This window comes from Protobothrops mucrosquamatus, unplaced genomic scaffold (genome assembly GCF_001527695.2).
Source record: "Protobothrops mucrosquamatus isolate PMUCROS unplaced genomic scaffold, P.Mucros_1.0 scaffold3379, whole genome shotgun sequence".
NCBI lineage: Eukaryota > Metazoa > Chordata > Lepidosauria > Squamata > Viperidae > Protobothrops > Protobothrops mucrosquamatus.
In genome coordinates, this window is record NW_015389362.1 from 41,689 (window position 1) to 60,273 (window position 18,585).

General features: G+C 44.2%; 1 protein-coding gene across 1 annotated transcript in view; it reads right to left on the minus strand.

Moving 5' to 3' along the window:
• The window catches only part of LOC107297558 (catenin alpha-2-like), a gene marked incomplete at both ends in the record, with an annotated part of 69,579 nt that overhangs the window by 29,162 nt on the left and 21,832 nt on the right, over positions 1 to 18,585 (minus strand). Inside the window, one exon of the mRNA XM_015826919.1 lies at positions 16,245 to 16,397. Within this exon, the coding sequence (XP_015682405.1) occupies positions 16,245 to 16,397 (153 nt within the window). The remainder of the gene's footprint in view (positions 1 to 16,244; positions 16,398 to 18,585) is intronic.

An 18,585-nucleotide genomic window follows, 5' to 3' on the forward strand; every position in this document is an offset into this window, starting at 1 on the left:
TTAGTCTAAGTATGAATAATTTTTGAGTCCACCCCCAATATATCAGAACACTGACAGGTTAAAATACAAGAAAGTAAAGGAGGAATTATTTCTCTGGTCATAAATTCTCAATTTTTGAGGATTTTTTTTAAAGTCTTATATGCTTTTCAAGGGTAGCATCAATATTATATAGTATTTTATATTAATATTTTAAAGAAAATTACAAGTTCAGAAGAAAAAAAATATTGTGGAAGAGTCAAGAGTCAAGTTTAAAGCCATCAGAGCTTTGCTACCTCAGTGAACTGTTTGCTTAATAGATCAAAATAACTGATATTATAATACAATCGACTGATACGATCTATTATATAATTCCCTCAACTATTCATTACAATCAGGGTCCCATATAATCTAATGGGTAAGACAAAAGGCTAGAAAGTGGGAGACTGTGAGTTCTAGTCCTGCCTTAGGCACAAAAGCCAGTTGGGTGACTATGAGCCAATCACCAGGAGACGGTGAGTTCTAGTCCCGCCTTAGACATGAAAGCCAGGTGGCTGACTTTGGACCAATCACCAGAAACCTTGTGAATTCTAGTCCCGCCTTAGGCACAAAAGTCGGCTGGGTGACTTTGGGCCAATCACAAGGAGACGGTAAGTTCTAGTCCCGCCTTAGCCATGAAAGCCAGGTGTCTGACTTTGGGCCAATCACCAGAAACCTTGTGAGTTCTAGTCCCGCCTTAGGCACAAAAGCCGGCTGGCTGACTTTGGGCCAATCACCAAGAGATGGTGAGTTCTAGTCCCGCCTTAGGCATGAAAGCCTTAGGCAGGATTGGGAGTTGGCTGGGGAATTCTGGGAGTTGAAGTCCACAAGTCTTAAAGTTGGCAAGGTTGGAGACCCCCTGCCCTATACCATTTCAGACCAATGGCTGCCCAGTCTCTTCTTAAATACTTCCAGTGTTGGAGCATTCACAGCTTCTGGAGGCAGGTAGTTCCACTGATGGAATTGTTCTCACTGTCAGGAAGTTTTTCCTTGTCTCTGTGGGTCCAGCCTTAGGATTGCAAGAACGCATAGCAACACCAAGGAGGGCTGTTGGTCACGTATATGATGTCTAGGAGGAGTGCAAGTTGTGCACTGTGGCTTTAAGAACTGACCTGGTGGGGGGGGGAGTATATGGCTCTGTGCTGTCATTTGCTCTGGAAGCCCAATTTATTAGGCGGCTTTGATTTCCCACAGCAATTGCATTAGAAATTCAAATGCATCGTCTCCATCGTCTCCTCCTGTCTCTAGATCNGGTCACGTATATGATGTCTAGGAGGAGTGCAAGTTGTGCACTGTGGCTTTAAGAACTGACCTGGTGGGGGGGGGAGTATATGGCTCTGTGCTGTCATTTGCTCTGGAAGCCCAATTTATTAGGCGGCTTTGATTTCCCACAGCAATTGCATTAGAAATTCAAATGCATCGTCTCCATCGTCTCCTCCTGTCTCTAGATCGCCCAGGCCTCTCCCTTTCCATTCTAAGTAAAAGCACCATAAATTCTCACCTTGTTTAGTTCACAAAATTGTCTTTTACTTTGCCGCGGGATTAAACTAAAGCTGTTCTTCAACGGTTATGCAGCTCGAATCCCACAAATTTTCAGTTTTTAGGAATTTGAGGATTGGCAGTCTATTACAATCTGCTAGCACTGATGAGGTTACCTAGTGTGGTGATGAAACGTCTACAAGAAAATCACGCAAGCTCAGAGAGCACCAAGGACCCCACAGTCTCCCTCGTCGTCATCCTCCTCCTCCTCCTCTTCTCCATAAAACTCACTCCCTTCTAGCACTGATGACGTTACCTAGTTGGGTCATGAAATGTCTGCAAGAAAACCACCAAGCTCAGAGAGCACCAAGGACCCCACAGTCCTCCTCCTCCTCTTTTTCTTCCTCTTCCTCCTCCTCCTCCTCTTCTCCATAAAACCCACTCCCTTCTAGCACTGATGACGTTACCTAGTTGGGTCATGAAATGTCTGCAAGAAAACCACCAAGCTCAGAGAGCATCAAGGATCCCACATTCCTCCTCCTCCTCCTCCTCCTCCTCCTCCTCATTTTCCCCTCCTCCTTTTCTTCCTGTTTCTTCCTGTAATCAACTTAACAACTGCCAGGATTCGCTTAAGAACTGTGGCGAGAAAGGTTGTAAAACGGGGCAAAATTCCCTTAACAAACGTCTCGCTTAGCCACGGGAAATTTGGGGCTCAACTGTGGTCGTGAGAGCGAGGACCACCTGTCCACTTCCGTGTGTTTAGAGAGCGCGTTTGGCAGCCTCCGCTGATCCTTGTGCGTGCCTTGGTTTTGCGGACGTGAATTTTACGTAAATGTGTGGGAGTTGATGACTAGACGTTCACCATGAATAATTGAAGTGTAGGTTGAACCTCTGTGAAAATGCAGATCAGAGAGTGGAGGCCTTTCCTGAAACTTACCACCCGTTGTAGCTCAAACCAACCACTTACTCTATGACAAATGTTCCTCTCTTGACAGCACGAATAATATTGCTGCTTTTAGCTATCACACACACACACACACACACACACACACACACACACACAAACCATAGTTCATCCTTTAATCTCAAGAATATCCCACTCGAAAATTACCTTGGTGTCTGGCTGCTGCCAACCAAATTCAACAGCCTGTCTAATGCTTGAATGGAAAGCTTACTGTTTTGAAAACTTCTGTCTTTTCCTCATTTACCTGACACTTGTCAGTGCCTTCACTGCCATTTTTTTTAAAAAAACAAAACTTTTATGTCAGTCTTGCATTGCAGGATATAAGTTCATTTATCACACAATTATCATCCGCTTCCTGACAGCCCAAGAATTTCCAGACAGAAGAGTCAGGACGAAGAAACCGAGCGTGTTGAAAAAAAAATAAAAATCTAAAGACAACTGTTCAACTTGTGTAAAACAAAACAAAACAAGTGCAGACTAGCTGCTGCTTTGGCAAGGAGCACAGAAGTAGTAAGAACACGCATTCTTACAACTTTGGAGGGCTGAAATATCACTTCAAAACAAGGCACACTACGTGTTTAGGCACCACTGCTGTTCCTGCTAACACTACAGGCAGTCCTTGAGTTACTGCCACAATGGAACCCAAAATTGGCGTTGCTAACCAAGACAGTTGTGGAATTTGGCCCCCTTTTAACACCTTTCTTGCCACAGTTCTTAAAGGAATCACTACGGTCGTTGTGTTCATGTGGTTGTTAAGTGGATCTGCCTTCCTCATCGACTTTGCTGGTCAGGAGGTCACAAGACCCCAGATCCTGCAACTGTCATGAATATGAACCAGTTGCAAAGAGTCTGAATTTTGATCGCGTGACTATGGGGAGGCTGCAACGGTCGTAAGTGTGAAAAATGGTCACAAGAACCATTTTTTCCCCGTGCCATTGTTAACTCCAAATGCTCGCTAAATGAATGGCTGTAAGTCGAGGAATGCTTGTATGTTTAGGAAGAAGCAATTCTACAGCTGAACGTCAACTAGTATATCTCAGGAACTTTCCTTTAACAGGCCAGAAAAATCCAAAATAAAATATACTAATGTTTTACCTTGAAAACTGAGCGGCTTACTTAAATGCAGACATTTCTCAACTTACAACTTCCCTCTCCTCCCCAGCAGGCGGGTAAGTGGCTATTGCTGGGTGAATGAGGGAGCAAGGGATTGCACGACTGACTGGGAAACTGTCACGGAACATTGAAATGGAAGATTACATTCCCGCAGCAACAGCCAATAACATTGAAGCCACCACACTTTTATTCGCTCAGGAGACATGGATCCTGGATTTTGAACACATTCTGTAAGTTAGGCCCTTTAAGGCAGGGGTCCCCAACCCCCGGTCCACAGACCGGTAGCGGTCCGCGGCATGCCAGCAACCGGTCCGCACAAACAAGCAAAGCCCCATCCGTGAGATGCAGGCAGCATACAAAACCACACACTCTTTCTCCACGGAAACAGTCCCTGGTGCCCCAAAGGTTGGGGACCTTTGCTTTAAGGTGTTGTTGTTAGTTGCGAAGTCATGTCTGACCCATGACGACCCCATGGACAATGTTCCTCCAGGCCTTCCTGTCCTCTACCATCTTCTGGAGTCCATTGAAGCTCACACCTCCTGCTTCAGTGACTCCATCCAGCCACCTCCTTCTCTGTCGTCCCGTTCTTCTATTGCCCTCAATCTTTCCTAGCATTAGGCTCTTCTCCAGTGAGTCCTTCCTTCTCATTAGGTGGCCAAAGTACTTGAGATTCAGCTTCAGGATCTGGCCTTCTAAAGAGCAGTCAGGGTTGATCTCCTCCAGGACTGACCGGTTTGATCGCCTTGCACTCCAGGGGACTCGCAAGAGTCTTCTCCAGCACCCAAGTTCAAAGGCCTCAATTCTTTTGCTTTGAGGTACTTTGGCTCAAAAATTGTTGCCCCGTGATGCACCATTTCGCCCAGTTAAAGGTCGCAACAGCAGGAATTTTAGTAGTGTATGGCTAACAACGCTTACAATGAACATTATTTGATCCCCACAATCCCCTCTCAAACGTTTGATTTCACGTTTTTCTAATGGAAAAGGATGGCTTTGAAGGCACACCCATTTCCAGGGCTGTCTCTACAGTTTCCACAAACTTCTGACATTTCAAAAGCCATCCCTTGGATCAGAGGGAAACAATTTCTCTTCACAGCGCTAACGTGGACGTTAAGACGGAGAGAACTGCTTCGGTGGGAAGACCTTCTTCGCGCTTTCCGATAAACATGCCCCGAGGCTGGAGATTTTTTGCACGCTCGATCGTCGACTTAAAAAAAACGTTTACGAGGTTTTCCTTTAGGTAGGTTCTTAAATAAATTTCGGAAACTCAGACCCTTTTGTCGTCGCTAGGTATATCTCTTTGAGAAATTAAGTACGTCGATTCGGAGGCTACTTGTGTTTACTTGAAAGACGTCAGGCGAAGAGCCGGTCACGAGACTAAATAAGTAATAATAAAAAAACATTTGCTGAATTTATTTGCCGCAAATAACTGAGCTCAAAAATTGCTGTTGCCAAGTGAGACATTTGTTAAGTGGGTTTTGCCCCACTTTACGACTTTTCTTAGCCAAAGTTGTTAAGTGAATCACTGCAGTTGATAAGCTAGTGACACGGTCGTTAAGCGAATCTGCCCCCCCCCATTGATTTTGCTTGTCAGAAGGTCGCAAAAGGGGGTCACGTGACGCCCGGGACACTGCGACCGTCATAAGTATGAGTCAGTTGGCAAGCGTCTGAATTTTGATCACGTGACCCTGGGGATGCTGCAACGGTCGCAAGTGTGACAAACGGTCATAAGTCACTTTTTTTCAGTGCCGTTGTAACTTTGAATGGTCACTAAATGAACTGGTGTAAAGCCAAAGACCACCTGCAAATGACCTTGATCTATTTCTCCATCTCTCTCACTCTCGCTCTCTCAAACATAAATACACACAAAAATAATGATAAGGGGAAAAAACGTACTAGGAACTCCACCTGTCTAGCTGAAAAGAATGAGTTTGTTTTGACAATGTGTAAACCGTTTCAATCAAAGCACAAACTCTTAAGAGACGCTTACACGTTGCATCAAAAACGGATAAGAATAACCCACAAAACAAACAAAAGATGCCATAGTATCTTAACAGAGGGATAGAATCGAGATCACGTGAATACCACTTTACAAGGCCTTGGTAAGGCCACACTTGGAATACGGCATCCAGTTTTGGTCACCACGATGTAGAAAAGATGTTGAGACTCTAGAAAGAGTGCAGAGAAGAGCAACAAAGATGATCAGGGGACTGGAGGCTAAAACATATAAGGAAAGGCTGCTGGAATTGGGTATGTCTAGTTTAATGAAGAGAAGGACGAGGGGGGACAGGATAGCAGTCTTCCATTATCTCAGGGGCTGCCCCAAAGAAGAGGGAGTCAAGCTATTTTCCAAGGCACCTGAAGACAGGACAAGAAGCAATGGATGGAAACTAATCAAGGAGAGAAGGAACCTAGAACTAAGGAGAAACTTCCTGACAGTGAGAACAATTAACCAGTGGAACAACCTGCCTCCAGAAGTTGTGAATGCTCCATCACTGGAAGTTTTCAAGAGGAGATTGGACATCCATTTGTCTGAAATGGTATAGGGTTTCCTGCCTGAGCAAGGGGTTGGACTAGAAGATCTCCAAGGTCCCTTCCAATTCTGTTACTCTATTCCAACAGGTCTCATCCTGCTTCACCAAACACCCAACTTTGTTTGGTTCCTACTTAAAATTCTCTTTTTTTAAGAGAATTTAACAATGCGTCATGATCCGATCCCAAACTGCCAAACTCTTGGAGCCATCCGCCTCTTTGCTACCTCTTCTTATTGACTTAATTATCCATCAAAATGTCCAGGCAAAGATATAATTTTGCATGATGCTATGCAGAGATGCCAGGGGCATTATAATGGATGAGCGCAGCCTAGCAGATTAGAAGCAGCCATCTTTCAGAATGAGCTATATATATATATTTTTTAGCCGCCACGCACACACCGAGGAGTGCATTGCTCAAACATCTGCTGCAAAGGGTCCCTAACTTTTCTGCTTGTCACTGGATAGTGTCCTGGGTAAATTGAAAAAAAAACAGAAACAAAACAAAACAAAAAAAAGGACTAAGGGAGACATTTACAGGTAACCTGCACCAAATGGAGTGTAGTCATCAAAGCGGTACTAATTGTTCCTCGGGAAAATCTTAAGTAAACGTCCGTTCCTCATTTTGAAGGATCAATGGGCAATTTGTCCACCCCAAGTCTCTTAAATCAGAAAGGGCTCAATGTTATTGGACGTGGAGGAAAAGACAAAATATATTTAGATGTAGATGAGCCGTTTTACCAAAACAAAAGGAAGGAGAATTTATAGAGTACCTGCAGGGGCCATTATTGAAATAGCCGAACTGAAAAATCAACCTGAATGGGCTGGAAAGTGATAGAAAGGATAGGCATTTTGCCATTAGGTCTCAGAACACAATTAGACTAAGGCAGAGGTCCCCAATACTGGGGCTGTGGCCCATTGCAGCACACTGAGCCAGCCGTGTGCTGCAGCTGCCAAAAAGGCCAACACAGGGCTAGGCTGCATTGACAGAGGGATAGAATCAAGATCACGTGAAGTGTTAATACCACTTTACAATGCCTTGGTAAGGCCACACTTGGAATACGGCATCCAGTTTTGGTCACCACGATGTAAAAAAGATGTTGAGACTCTAGAAAGAGTGCAGAGAAGAGCAACAAAGATGATCAGGGGACTGGAGGCTAAAACATATAAGGAACAGTTGCTGGAATTGGGGATGTCTAGTTTAAGGAAGAGAAGGACGAGGGGGGACATGATAGCAGTCTTCCAATATCTCAGGGGCTGCCCCAAAGAAGAGGGAGTCAAGCTATTCTCCAAAGTGCCTGAAGGCAAGACAAGGAGCAACGGGTGGAAGCTAACCAAAGAGAGAAGCAACCTAGAACTAAGGAGAAACTTCCTGACAGTTAGAACAATTAACCAGTGGAACAACCTGCCTCCAGAAGTGGTGAATGCTCCAACACTGGAAGTTTTTAAGAAGAGACTGGACAGCCATTTGTCTGAAATGGTATAGAATTTCCTGCCTGAGCAGGGGGTTGGACTAGATGACCTCCAAGGTTACTTCCAACTTTATTATTATTATTATTATTATTATTATTATTATTATTATTATTATTATTATTATTATTATTATTATTATTATTATTATTATTATCATCATCATCATCATCATTATTATTATTATTGGGACCTTGAGCCTTTTGGAACCGGGCCGCGGAAGTGGCAGGCGCACATGCTCCATTTGCGCAAGCGGTGGGCGTGCTTTTCCGCTCAAATGAAGCTATGTACACGTGCTGGCCCGCTGCTCACATGAAACCATCTCCTCACACACACACACACACAACCAGCTGGTCCACAAAGCCAGGAAGGTTGGGGAAATCTGGAATGGGTAATATGCATTTTCTGGATAAACGTACAGATGTGTAGGAAATTTCACTCTGACCTGAGAATTCCCAGATACAGGTGGTCCTCGACTTAGGACCACAATTGAGACCAAAATTTCCACCGCTAAGCCAGACAGTTGTTAAGTGAGTTTTACCTTATTTTACGACTTTTCATGTGGTTAAGTAAGTCACAGCAGTTGTTAAGTCAGTCACACGGTTGTTAAGTGAATCTGGCTTCCCCTTAGACTTGGTTTATCAGACAGTCGCAAAAGGGGATCACGTGACCCCGGGACACCGCAAGCGTCATAAATACGAGTCAGTTGCCAAGCATCTGAATTTTGATCACCTGACCACCAATAAGATCTCTAAAGTTATAACATTTAATTTCTGCCAAGTCTTGGATTAATATATGGATTTAGTAGCTTTGACCTGAATTCAGGCGAATGTAGAAGTTTAAGAATGCTGGATGTTCCTTCTGTTCTTTTTGCACAGATCATCTATTTGAGTACGTATTTTTATTTTAAAAAAAAAATCTGATAAGAGCTAACTCGCTTATATTTTTAAGCGAGTTTTAAGACATCTCAATTTCTATGACAGAAAATAACTGTGATTATAACTGTTATACAATCTCCCAGCAGTGACAATTCTCTCTTTTTTTTAAAAAAAAAAAAAGAGATTGATTTATGGAGACGCTAAAAATACATATTGTCCTTTTAAGTACTGAAGATAGAAAAGAAGTTGGCCAACCTTAGAATTACAGTTTAAATATTGATAATATTTAGACACAATCGTGAGTGAAATTTCAATTCAAAACTTACCGTTTGAATCCTGACGATATTCAATCACGGCCACCTTAAATTATATATTATATCTTTGGCTATTTCAATCCATCACGAAGTTATTTTATTTTGTGTTCAAGAGGGAGAAGGAGGAAAAGAAGAAATGGGAGTGTTTTTATAATGCTTCTCAAAGTATTTGGTTTTTTTAAAAAAGTATTCATCCTTTCACACTTTTAAAAAATTTATTCCTACTTATATTCCTGTTATAAATCTTCCTTCTATTCAATGTTTGTCTAAGTGTTGCCCAGAACAAGGACCAATTTATTCCAAAATGTGTGTGAGCTTTATTATAAAGAACATATTTTATTAGCAGTAACTGGAACTTTTCCCATTGGACTGCGTACGGCTAGTCTTTATTTAGAGACCACAATTAGGACTGACTTAAGCAAAGTGGTCCTTAAATGAAACTGCCACTGTGCTTATGATCTCCCATCAGGTTTTCTTTCCTTTATAGACCTACAAAGGTTGTAAATGTAAGGACTGGCTTTAAGGATACTTTTTCATCCCTGTTGTAACTACAAATAGTTGCTAAACAAGGCAGTCACTAAACCAAGGACTGTCTATAGTTATGTCTTCCTCTACATCAGGGGTCCCCAATCTGTGGGCTGCAGCCCGGTACTGGTCCATGGCCTGTTGGCCGCTGGGCCCCAGGAATGGCTGGTGGGTGCGCACACATGTGCACCCACCCTCCCCACTTGCGCTAGTGCCGTCGCACGGTGCTAGTGGCCCTGTTTGCGCACTGCGTGTGGGTGCTAGTGCCCCGTTTGTGCACTGCATGTGGGTGCTAGTGCCCCGTTTGCGCATGCGCAAAAATGCTAGTGGCCCTTTGTGTATGCGCATGGGTGCTAGAGCTCCATTTGCGCATGCACACAGGCACCAGTTCCACCACTAGCCCCACCATGGTTGTGCATGATGTGCATTTATAGGTCGGGGTTGAACTGCAAAGTCCTAGCTTCTCTCAGCCTGGTAGTTTTCTTACAGATGTTTCATTACCTGACTGGGTAACATCATCAGTGCTAGCAGGGAGGGGGGGGGGGTTCAGAGTGGATGGAAGAGGAGGAGGAGGGTGGAGTCCTTGGTGCTCTCTGAACTTGGTGGTTTTCTTGCAGACATTTTATTACCCAATCAATGCTAGAAGGGAGTGTATGAGGAGGAAGAGGAGGAGGAGGAGGAGAAGGAGGACTGTGGGGTCTTTGGTGCTCTCTGAACTTCGTAGTTTCATGACCCAACTAGGTAATATCCTCAGTACTAGAAGGAAATATGGTTTGCTGAGAGGAATAGTAGTAGTAGTAGTAGTAGTAGTAGTAGTAGTAGTAGTAGTAGTAATAGTAGTAGTAAGAGAACTGTGAGGTCCTTTGTGCTCTCTGAGCTTGGTGATTTTCTTGCAGACATTTTATTACCCAACTAGGTAATATTATCAGTGCTAGAAGAGAGTGGGGTTTGCTTTCTCTTTATATATAAGCAACTTGCTCTGTCAGTGTTTTTGGGAGTATTCTTGGTGATTCTTTGATTAGGCTGTTTACTAAATTGGTAATTCCTTCATTGGTGTGCTGTTTATTGCTTGGTTTTAATCTCTTCTTCTCTGGTGGTTGATTGCTGATCAGGAGATGTGTTCTTTCAGCTTTTGGTCTCTTTTGAATGGTATGTAGATGTTGTTTAACTGTTTGTGCCTGTTGATAGCTGTTTGTGTGAGTGAAACAGCATGATATTTGAAGCATGAAAAGAAGAACAACAGAAGGAGAACAACATCACCCTCCACAGTATTGGGTGAAGCCTTTTCATAAAGATGCTGATTTTGAAAAACAAAAAATACAGTCCAGTTTAGGTATTACATCTGAGAAGGACAGAAGAAAGAGATGGGCAAAACCCATGAAAAAATGCCTCATATGGACAGTGGTGGGATTTAAATATCTGAATAACCGGTTCTCTTGTTGGATGCTGGCCTGGCCCTCCGAGGCCTAGAACGGACTTCCGGAAATGGTATCCATGCACTTCCGGTGGGCCGTTCTAGGCCTGGGAAGCCTCCTTCAGGCCTCTGAGGCCTAGAACGGACTTCCGGAAGTGGCATCCATGCACTTCCGGTGGGCTGTTCTAGGCCTGGGAGGCTTCCTCCAGGCCTCGAGGCCTAGAACAGACTTCCGGAAGTGGCATCCCTGCACTTCCGGCGGGCCGTTCTAGGCCTGGGAGGCCTCCTTCAGGCCTCTGAGGCCTAGAACGGACTTCCGGAAGTGGCATCCCTGAACTTCCAGCGGGCTGTTCTAGGCCTGGGAGGCCTCCTCCAGGCATCTGAGGCCTAGAACAGACTTCCGGAAGCAGTGTGCATTCAGCTGGTTCTCTGAACTCAGCAAAATTTAGCTACCGGTTCTGCCGAACCGGTGCGAACCGGCTGAATCCTACCACTGCATATGGACCACATGGCTCTTTAAATATATGTATGTATTTAAATGGCCTGAGTGTGTGTCAAATAGAAATTTTTCAAAAGCAAAAACAACTTTTTTTTTCCTTTTCCCCCCCAGCTGCCGCCCAGATATGGTGATAAATCCACAGGCTTTGCCAAAGTTACACTTGAGTTTATTTTCAATCAGAATTAACGAGGAAACCCTTTTTTTTTGACATCCGAGTTCCTTCGCCTCTAGAGAGGCAGATTGTCAGTCTCCATAACAAATGGCCTCCTACAATCACACTATCACAACCCCGTGCCATTTTTCTCTTTAGCAAGCTCACCCCGGGGACTGTCAGAGAGACAAAATGGATTTCCATAAATTGCCAGGCCGGAAGAAGTGGGAGGAAGCTTCCAGAAGTCCATTTCCTGAGGAGAAGAAGCTTCCCTCTTTTTTTCTGCCGTTATGAAAAAAAATTGCTCAAAGGAAAAGCTGACAAGCGAGGCCCATTCGCATCCCCTTCCCAAAGACGAAGGGGGTCAACAAGAAGGAGGAAAAGGGTAGAATCGGACAACTGCCCTGTAAAATTTCATTTAGCACCATAGGGAAATTCCACGTTTCCTAACTGCTGCCAGTTACCCTCTTCAAAAATTAAGGAGGAGGAACTTTGGATCAAGAAAAGAGGCACCTCATAGGCAAATGGACAAAGGATGGACTTGTGGATGGGAGGAAAGGCCAAATACAACATTCTAATTGGAAGAGTTTGGTTTTTATTAAAGATCATGTACCCCCGGTGCATTCTTCATGAACACGATTGATTAATTGCCCATTTAGCGGAAATATTTTTCTCACTGGAGAAGAGCCTGATGCTGGGAAAGACGGAGGGCAAAAGAAGAAGGGGACGACAGAGAATCAGGTGGCTGGATGGAGTCACTGAAGCAGTAGGCGTGAGCTTAAATGGACTCCAGAAGATGGTAGAGGACAGGAAGGCCTGGAGGAACGTTGTCCATGGGGTCGCTATGGGTGGGACATGACTTCGCAACTAACAACAACAACAACATTTTTTTTCTGCCGGATTGGATTGGAGAAGCCTAGGAAGGAGAAGGAGAAACCAGACCCCGTGGTCATTAAGAAGAAGGCATCATGGCAGCAGGAGGAGGAGGCGGAAAGAGGAAAAAGGAAGAGGAGGAGAAGAAGGAGGAAGACAAGGAGAAAGAAGAGGAAGAGGAAGAGGAGGAGGAGGAGGGGAAAGAAGGAAGAGGAGGAAAAAGGAAGAGGAGGGGAAGCAGCAGGAGGAAAAGGAGAAAGAAGAGGAAGAGGAAGAGAAGGAGGAAGAGGAGGAGGAGGGGAAAGAAGGAAGAGGAGGAAAAAGGAAGAGGAGGGGAAGCAGGAGGAGGAAAAGGAATAGGAGTAGGGAAAGGAGGAAGAGGAGGGGAAAGAAGGAGGAAGAGCAAAAACGAAGAGGAGGGGAAAGAAGGAAGAAAAGGAGGAGGAGGAGGAGGAAGAGGGGGAGGAGGAAAAAGTGGAAGAGGAACAGGAGGGAGAGGAGGAGAAAGAGGAGAAGGAAGAGGAGAAGGAGGAAGAGGAGAAGGAGGGGAAAGAAGGAGGAAGAGGAAAAAGAAAGAGGAGGGGAAGCAGGAGGAGGAAAAGAAGAAGAGAGAAGGAGGAAGAAGAGAAGGAAAAAGAGGAAGAGGAGGGAGAGGAGGAGGAGGAAAAGGAGGAGGAGGAGGAGGAAGAGGGGAAAGAAGGAGGAAGAGGAAAAAGGAAGAGGAGGAGGGGAAAGGAGGAGGAAAAGGAGAAGAGAGGAGAAGGAGGAAGAAGAGGAGGAGGGAGAGGAGGAGGGAGAAGAGGAAGACACAATTTGTCCTTCTTTGACAAAACCAGAAGAAATCTATTGCTAAAACGACACCTGAATAAACAGGAGGACACTCACGAAGGACTCTTGTAAGTCCAGGGAAAACAGAGACCATAAAGCAGAAGTGGGAGCCTTCTTCCTTAAGGAGATCGGCTGCAAATGCACGGTGATTTTATTGATTCGCTGCAGTCTATCAAATTTTAATCACGCTAAAATACAGGCTTCTTTCTACGTGCCACCCACAAGGGCTTGCTGCAAGCCACCGATTCTTTCAGACCTCTCCAGAAGCCTTGTGAGAAGAAAAAAAAACCAAAAACAGATGGCGCCACAAAGACCCACAACGTCCCCAAGGGACGTCTGCCTCAACCTAAGCAGCGAGAGGAAAAAAGACACAGGGCTTTCTCCTCTTTGGATGAAATAAGCGCTCTTCCAGAGAAGAGTAGACGTGACTGTTTCAAGGATAACGCCAGCATTATAATCCAGTTAGCCAACCTCCCAGAAGACAAGCTCAGGATCCAAAAAAGATCTTGACGAACTTGAACAACGGGCCCTATCCAACAACGTGAACTTTAAGGTGGAGAAAAGCAAAGTTTTACACCTAGGCAGGAAGAACCAAAGGTACAAGTACAGATTAGGGGAAACCTGGCTCAAAAACAGTCCCAGTGAGAGGGACCTTGGAGTCCTAGTGGATGATCAAGCTATTCTCCAAAGCGCCTGAAGGCAGGACAAGAAGCAACGGATGGAAACTGATCAAGGAGAGAAGCAACCTAGAACTAAGGAGAAACTTCCTGACAGTGAGGACAATTAACCAGTGGAACAACCTGCCTCCAGAAGCGGTGAATGCGCCAACACTGGAAGTTTTTAAGAAGAGACTGGACAGCCATTTGTCCGAAATGGTATAGGGTTACATGCCTGAGCAGGGGGTTGGACTAGATGACCTCTAAGGTCCCTTCCAACTTGATGATGATGATGATGATGATGATGATGATGATGATGATGATGATGATGATGATGATGATTATTATTATTATTATTATTATTATTATTATTATTATTATTATTATTATTATTATTATTATTATCACTTGACTATGAGCCAGCCGTGTGCCGCAGCAGCCAAAAACGCTAATACAATCTTTGCTTGTATAAACAGAGGCATAAAATCAAGATCACGTGCAATATTAGTACCGCTTTATAAAGCCTCAGTAACAGGGCTTTTTTTCTCAGCGAAAAGGTGGCGGAACTCAAACCTGGCCACGCCCCCATCAAACCCTAGGACTGCCCCTTTAGAGAAAAGATGCAAGTAAAATTTGGGAGGGGCTATTTCCGGTTTGGGAGGGGCTATTTCCGGTGCGCCCGGCCCGGAAAAAGGTGCCGGAACGCCGTTCCGCCGCGTTCCGGCAGAAAAAAAGCCCTGCTCAGTAAGGCCACATCTGGAATAGCGCATCCAGTTTTGGTCACCACACATTACAAAAAAAGATGTTGAGACTTTGGGAAAAAGTGCAAAAAACAGGAACATGGATGATTACAGACCTGGAGACTAAAACATATGAAAAACGGTTGCAGAAACTGGGAATGGCCAGTCTAGAGCAAGGGTCTTCAAACTTGGCCCTTTTATGACTTGTGGACTTCAACTCCCAGAATTCCTCAGCCAGATATGCTGGCTGAGGAATTCTGGGAGTTGAAGTCCACAAGTCATAAAAGGGCCAAGTTTGAAGACCCCTGGTCTAGAGAAAAGAAAGACTAGGGGTGACATGATATCAGTGCTCTAGTATTTGAGGGGCTGCCACAAAGAGGAGGGGGGCAATTTATTTTCCAAAGCATCAGAAGGCAGGACAAGAAATAATGGATGAAAACTAATCAAAGAGAGAAGCAACCTGGAATAAAGGAGAAATTTCCAGACAGTGAGAACAATTAACCGGTGGAACAGCTTGCCACCAGAAGTTGTGGGTGCTCCATCGCTGGAGGTTTTAAGAAGACACTGGGCAGCCATTTGTCTCAAATGGTATAGGGTCTCTTGCTTGAGCGGGGGGCTGGACTAGAAGACCTCCAAGGTCCCTTCCAGCTCTATTCTGATTGATTGGAATAAATTTAGATTTCGGAAAGGTGTGTGAGATTAGGGCTGGCCACCATTTAAAAAGGATTTGGAAAGAGTGTTTTGAGAGCACAGCCCTTCTATTTTACTCATTAAAATAGCTTTAGCAAGGAGCTTAAATTTTTGCAAATTCCTAGGGGACTGGAGGCTGAAATATACAAAGAACGATTGCAGGAATTGGGTATGTCTAGTTTAATGAATGAAAACAAAAGTCTAGGGGTGATATGATGGCAGTCTTCCAAAATTTAAGGGCTGCCCCAAAGAAGAGGGAGTCAAGCTATTCTCCAAAGCGCCTGAAGGCAGGACAAGAAGCAACGGATGGAAACTGATCAAGGAGAGAAGCAACCTGGAATTAAGGAGAAATTTCCAGACAGTCAGAACAATTAACCAGTGGAACAACCTGCCTCCAGAGTCATCTTCCACAGAGGCCACCAAGATGGTTTATCCTTACAACCTCTCTTTGTTTCATGCTACACTTGTATGTTGTCTCTAGTCATTCATGCAGATGCATGTACACTGGGCTAATACTGATTTTATTGTATTTTATTTTTTGCAAACATTCCATTAGCTAATGGAAAGGTTAGAAGACCAGGCATTGTATCTCTGAGGCTGCTGTGTTGTCTAATGAGTTGCTTATCACCAAGCAAGATCCGACAAGGGTTGTCAGTTACTCACTGTTAACAACCGCAAAACATTCCTAAGCAGGTAGAAAGAGCCATTGGATGCCATGCACATCACCATAGTCATTTGCAACTTTGCTCCAGGATATACGTTATCGATGTTGTTAGTGCGTTTTCGTGACCCATAGGAGGAAGTTGAAGTCCACAAGTCATAAAAAAGCCACGTTTGGAGACCCCTGATATAGACTTTAAGAGGAGTGGACTTCAGCTCCCAGAATTCCTCAGCCAGGCACGCTGGGAGTTGAAGTCCACAAGTCATCAAAGGGCCAAGTTTGAAGACCCCTGGCATACGTGCTTTGTTACCTCATGCCTTTCGGTTTGTTTGCTTGAGTTAATAATAAAGTGTTTTTAAAAAACCAAACCTTTATTTACTGGAGTGTTCGTTGTCTATGGATCCCACAGGACCAATTGCCTGGGCGTGTCGGACGGTCTAACTTACCTCCACCAACTTGTTGGCATGTTCACGGAACACTTGGGCGTATTCTTTAACTTCTTTCTCGTTGCCGCTCTTGGCTGCTTCGATGAGAACCAGCAGCGGGACGTTGGTCTCGAGGAACGAGTCCGATATGTGATCCATCACGGCTTTCCGCAACTGTGGAAAATCAAAACAGAAAGTGGTGGGAAGGGTACTGCCATATCTGAAGAAAGCAAGCGTTCAGACAACTTTATTATTCAAAGGATTAGCTTTACTATTGTCTGTGGAGATTCTCAGTCATCCAGGTCATGGCTGTCCCAAAGGTGCTTTTTTTCTGAGGCAACTGGACTTTCTTGTTTTTCTTTGAAGACATTTCGCTTCTCATCCAAGAAGCTTCTTCAGCTCTGACTGGATGGCGGGGAATGGAAGGATGTATACTCCTTGCAGACAGCCGGTCATTTGCATTCTTTTAGAGAGTCGTTGAGGCCACTTGGAGGTTTACCTCAGAGTCACCTGAGTCATTGAGAAGCTGTGCTTTCTGCAGGATGTGCTTTCTACAGGGACACCGGGCAGAAAACATCCTGCAGAAAGCACAGCTCCAACTTCTCAAGGACTCAGGTAAACCTTCAAGTGGCCTCAACGACTCTCTAAAAGAAGGCAAATGACCAGCAGTCTGCGAGGAGTATAAATCTTTCCTGTTCCCCGCCATCCAGTCAGAGCTGAAGAAGCTTCTGGGATGAGAAGCGAAACGTCTTCAAAGAAAAACAGGAAAGTCCAGTTGCCTCAGAAAAAAAGCACCTTTAGCTTTACTATTAGAATTAGTTTTGAGTCTTTTTGTTGGTCCAGGCTGTCCTCGACTTACGGCCACAACTGAGCCCAACATTTCTGTCGCTAAATTCTTAAGCGACTTTTGCCCCACTTTACGACCTTTCTTGCCACAGTAGTTAAGTGAATCTCTGCGGTTGTTAAGCTAGCAATATAGTTGTTAAGTGAATCTGGCTTCCCCCATTGACTTTGCTTGTCAGAAGGTCGCAAAAGGGGATCGCGTGACCCCGGGACACCACGACCGTCACAACTATGAGTCAGTTGCCAAGCATCTGAATTTTGATCACCTGACCAAGGGGAGCTCCAACAGTCTTAAGTGTGAAAAACAGTCATAAGTCACTTTTTCAGTTCTGCTATAATGTCAAAGGTCACTAAATGAATTGTCGTAAGTCGAGGACTACCTGTATTTTTTTTCTTTCTGAGAAGCAGAAATAAAAATATAAGAATACGTTGAAAATACACTTTTCTTTAAAGGAACAATGAAGCTTCTGCTAGGTAGTCAAGGGAAACAGAATTGTTTAGTTTGAAAAACATGTCTTTTTTTAAAAAAAACACCTCATTCACTGAATTCATTCAGTTTTGCTCCGTCTGCTCACAGGATAAATTGCTGAGGTAAAAATAAAGGAAGCACTTAACACTCACTGATGGGAAATACATTTCGCTGAAGATTGTCTTGACTAGCAGAGAAAATCTGAATTGTCCTCAAGATCGGTTTTGGTAAAATATTATTCACTAAAATATAATAAATGATACGTAATAATACTAGTCAATAGATCTCTATCCCGAATCCTTTTGAAGGACTCGCTAGGTGGATCAAGTGCTAAATCCAGTCTAAACATCTGGCTGTGCTTGTAGAAAGTGGCAAGTGTTTTTCTTTCTTTCTTTCTTTCTTTCTTTCTTTCTTTCTTTCTTTCTTTCTTTCTTTCTTTCTTTCTTTCTTTCTTTCTTTCTTTCTTTCTTTCTTTCTTTTTGAATGCACACTTGGTGTCCTGGGAAAAAACTGCTTGTCTAGACAATTGTGGTGAGTGTTTATATAGTGCTATTAAGAGAGCCGGTGCTTTGCAGCACACAATATCAGGGGGAAACAGGACCCCCTGTCTCGGGGACCTTCTGTCTGAATTTCCAGGCTGAATTACAAAGAAGGAAACGGCAACAGGAAGTTGGGATCCATGTAAGTAAGCTGTGTCCTACATTGTCCATTAGATTAGTTTCCATTGCTTTTTTTCATACGGGTGGGTGGGAGGGAGCAAGGAGGAAATGGATTAAGCAACATAAAACAAATCAAAAAGAGAAAGTCAGAAAGTCAGAAAGTAAGAAGGAAAGAAGGGAGGGAGGAAGAGGAAGGAACGAAGGAGGGAGGGAGGAAGGAAGGAAGGAAGAGGAGGAGGGAGGGAGGAAGGAGGAGGGGGAAGGAAGGAAGGAAGGGGAAGGAGGAAGGAGGGAGGGAAGGAGGAAGGAACAGTGAGGGACTGAGGGATGGAGAGGGAAGGAGGAAGGAAGGAAGGAAGGAAGGAAGGAAGGAAGGAAGGAAGGAAGGAAG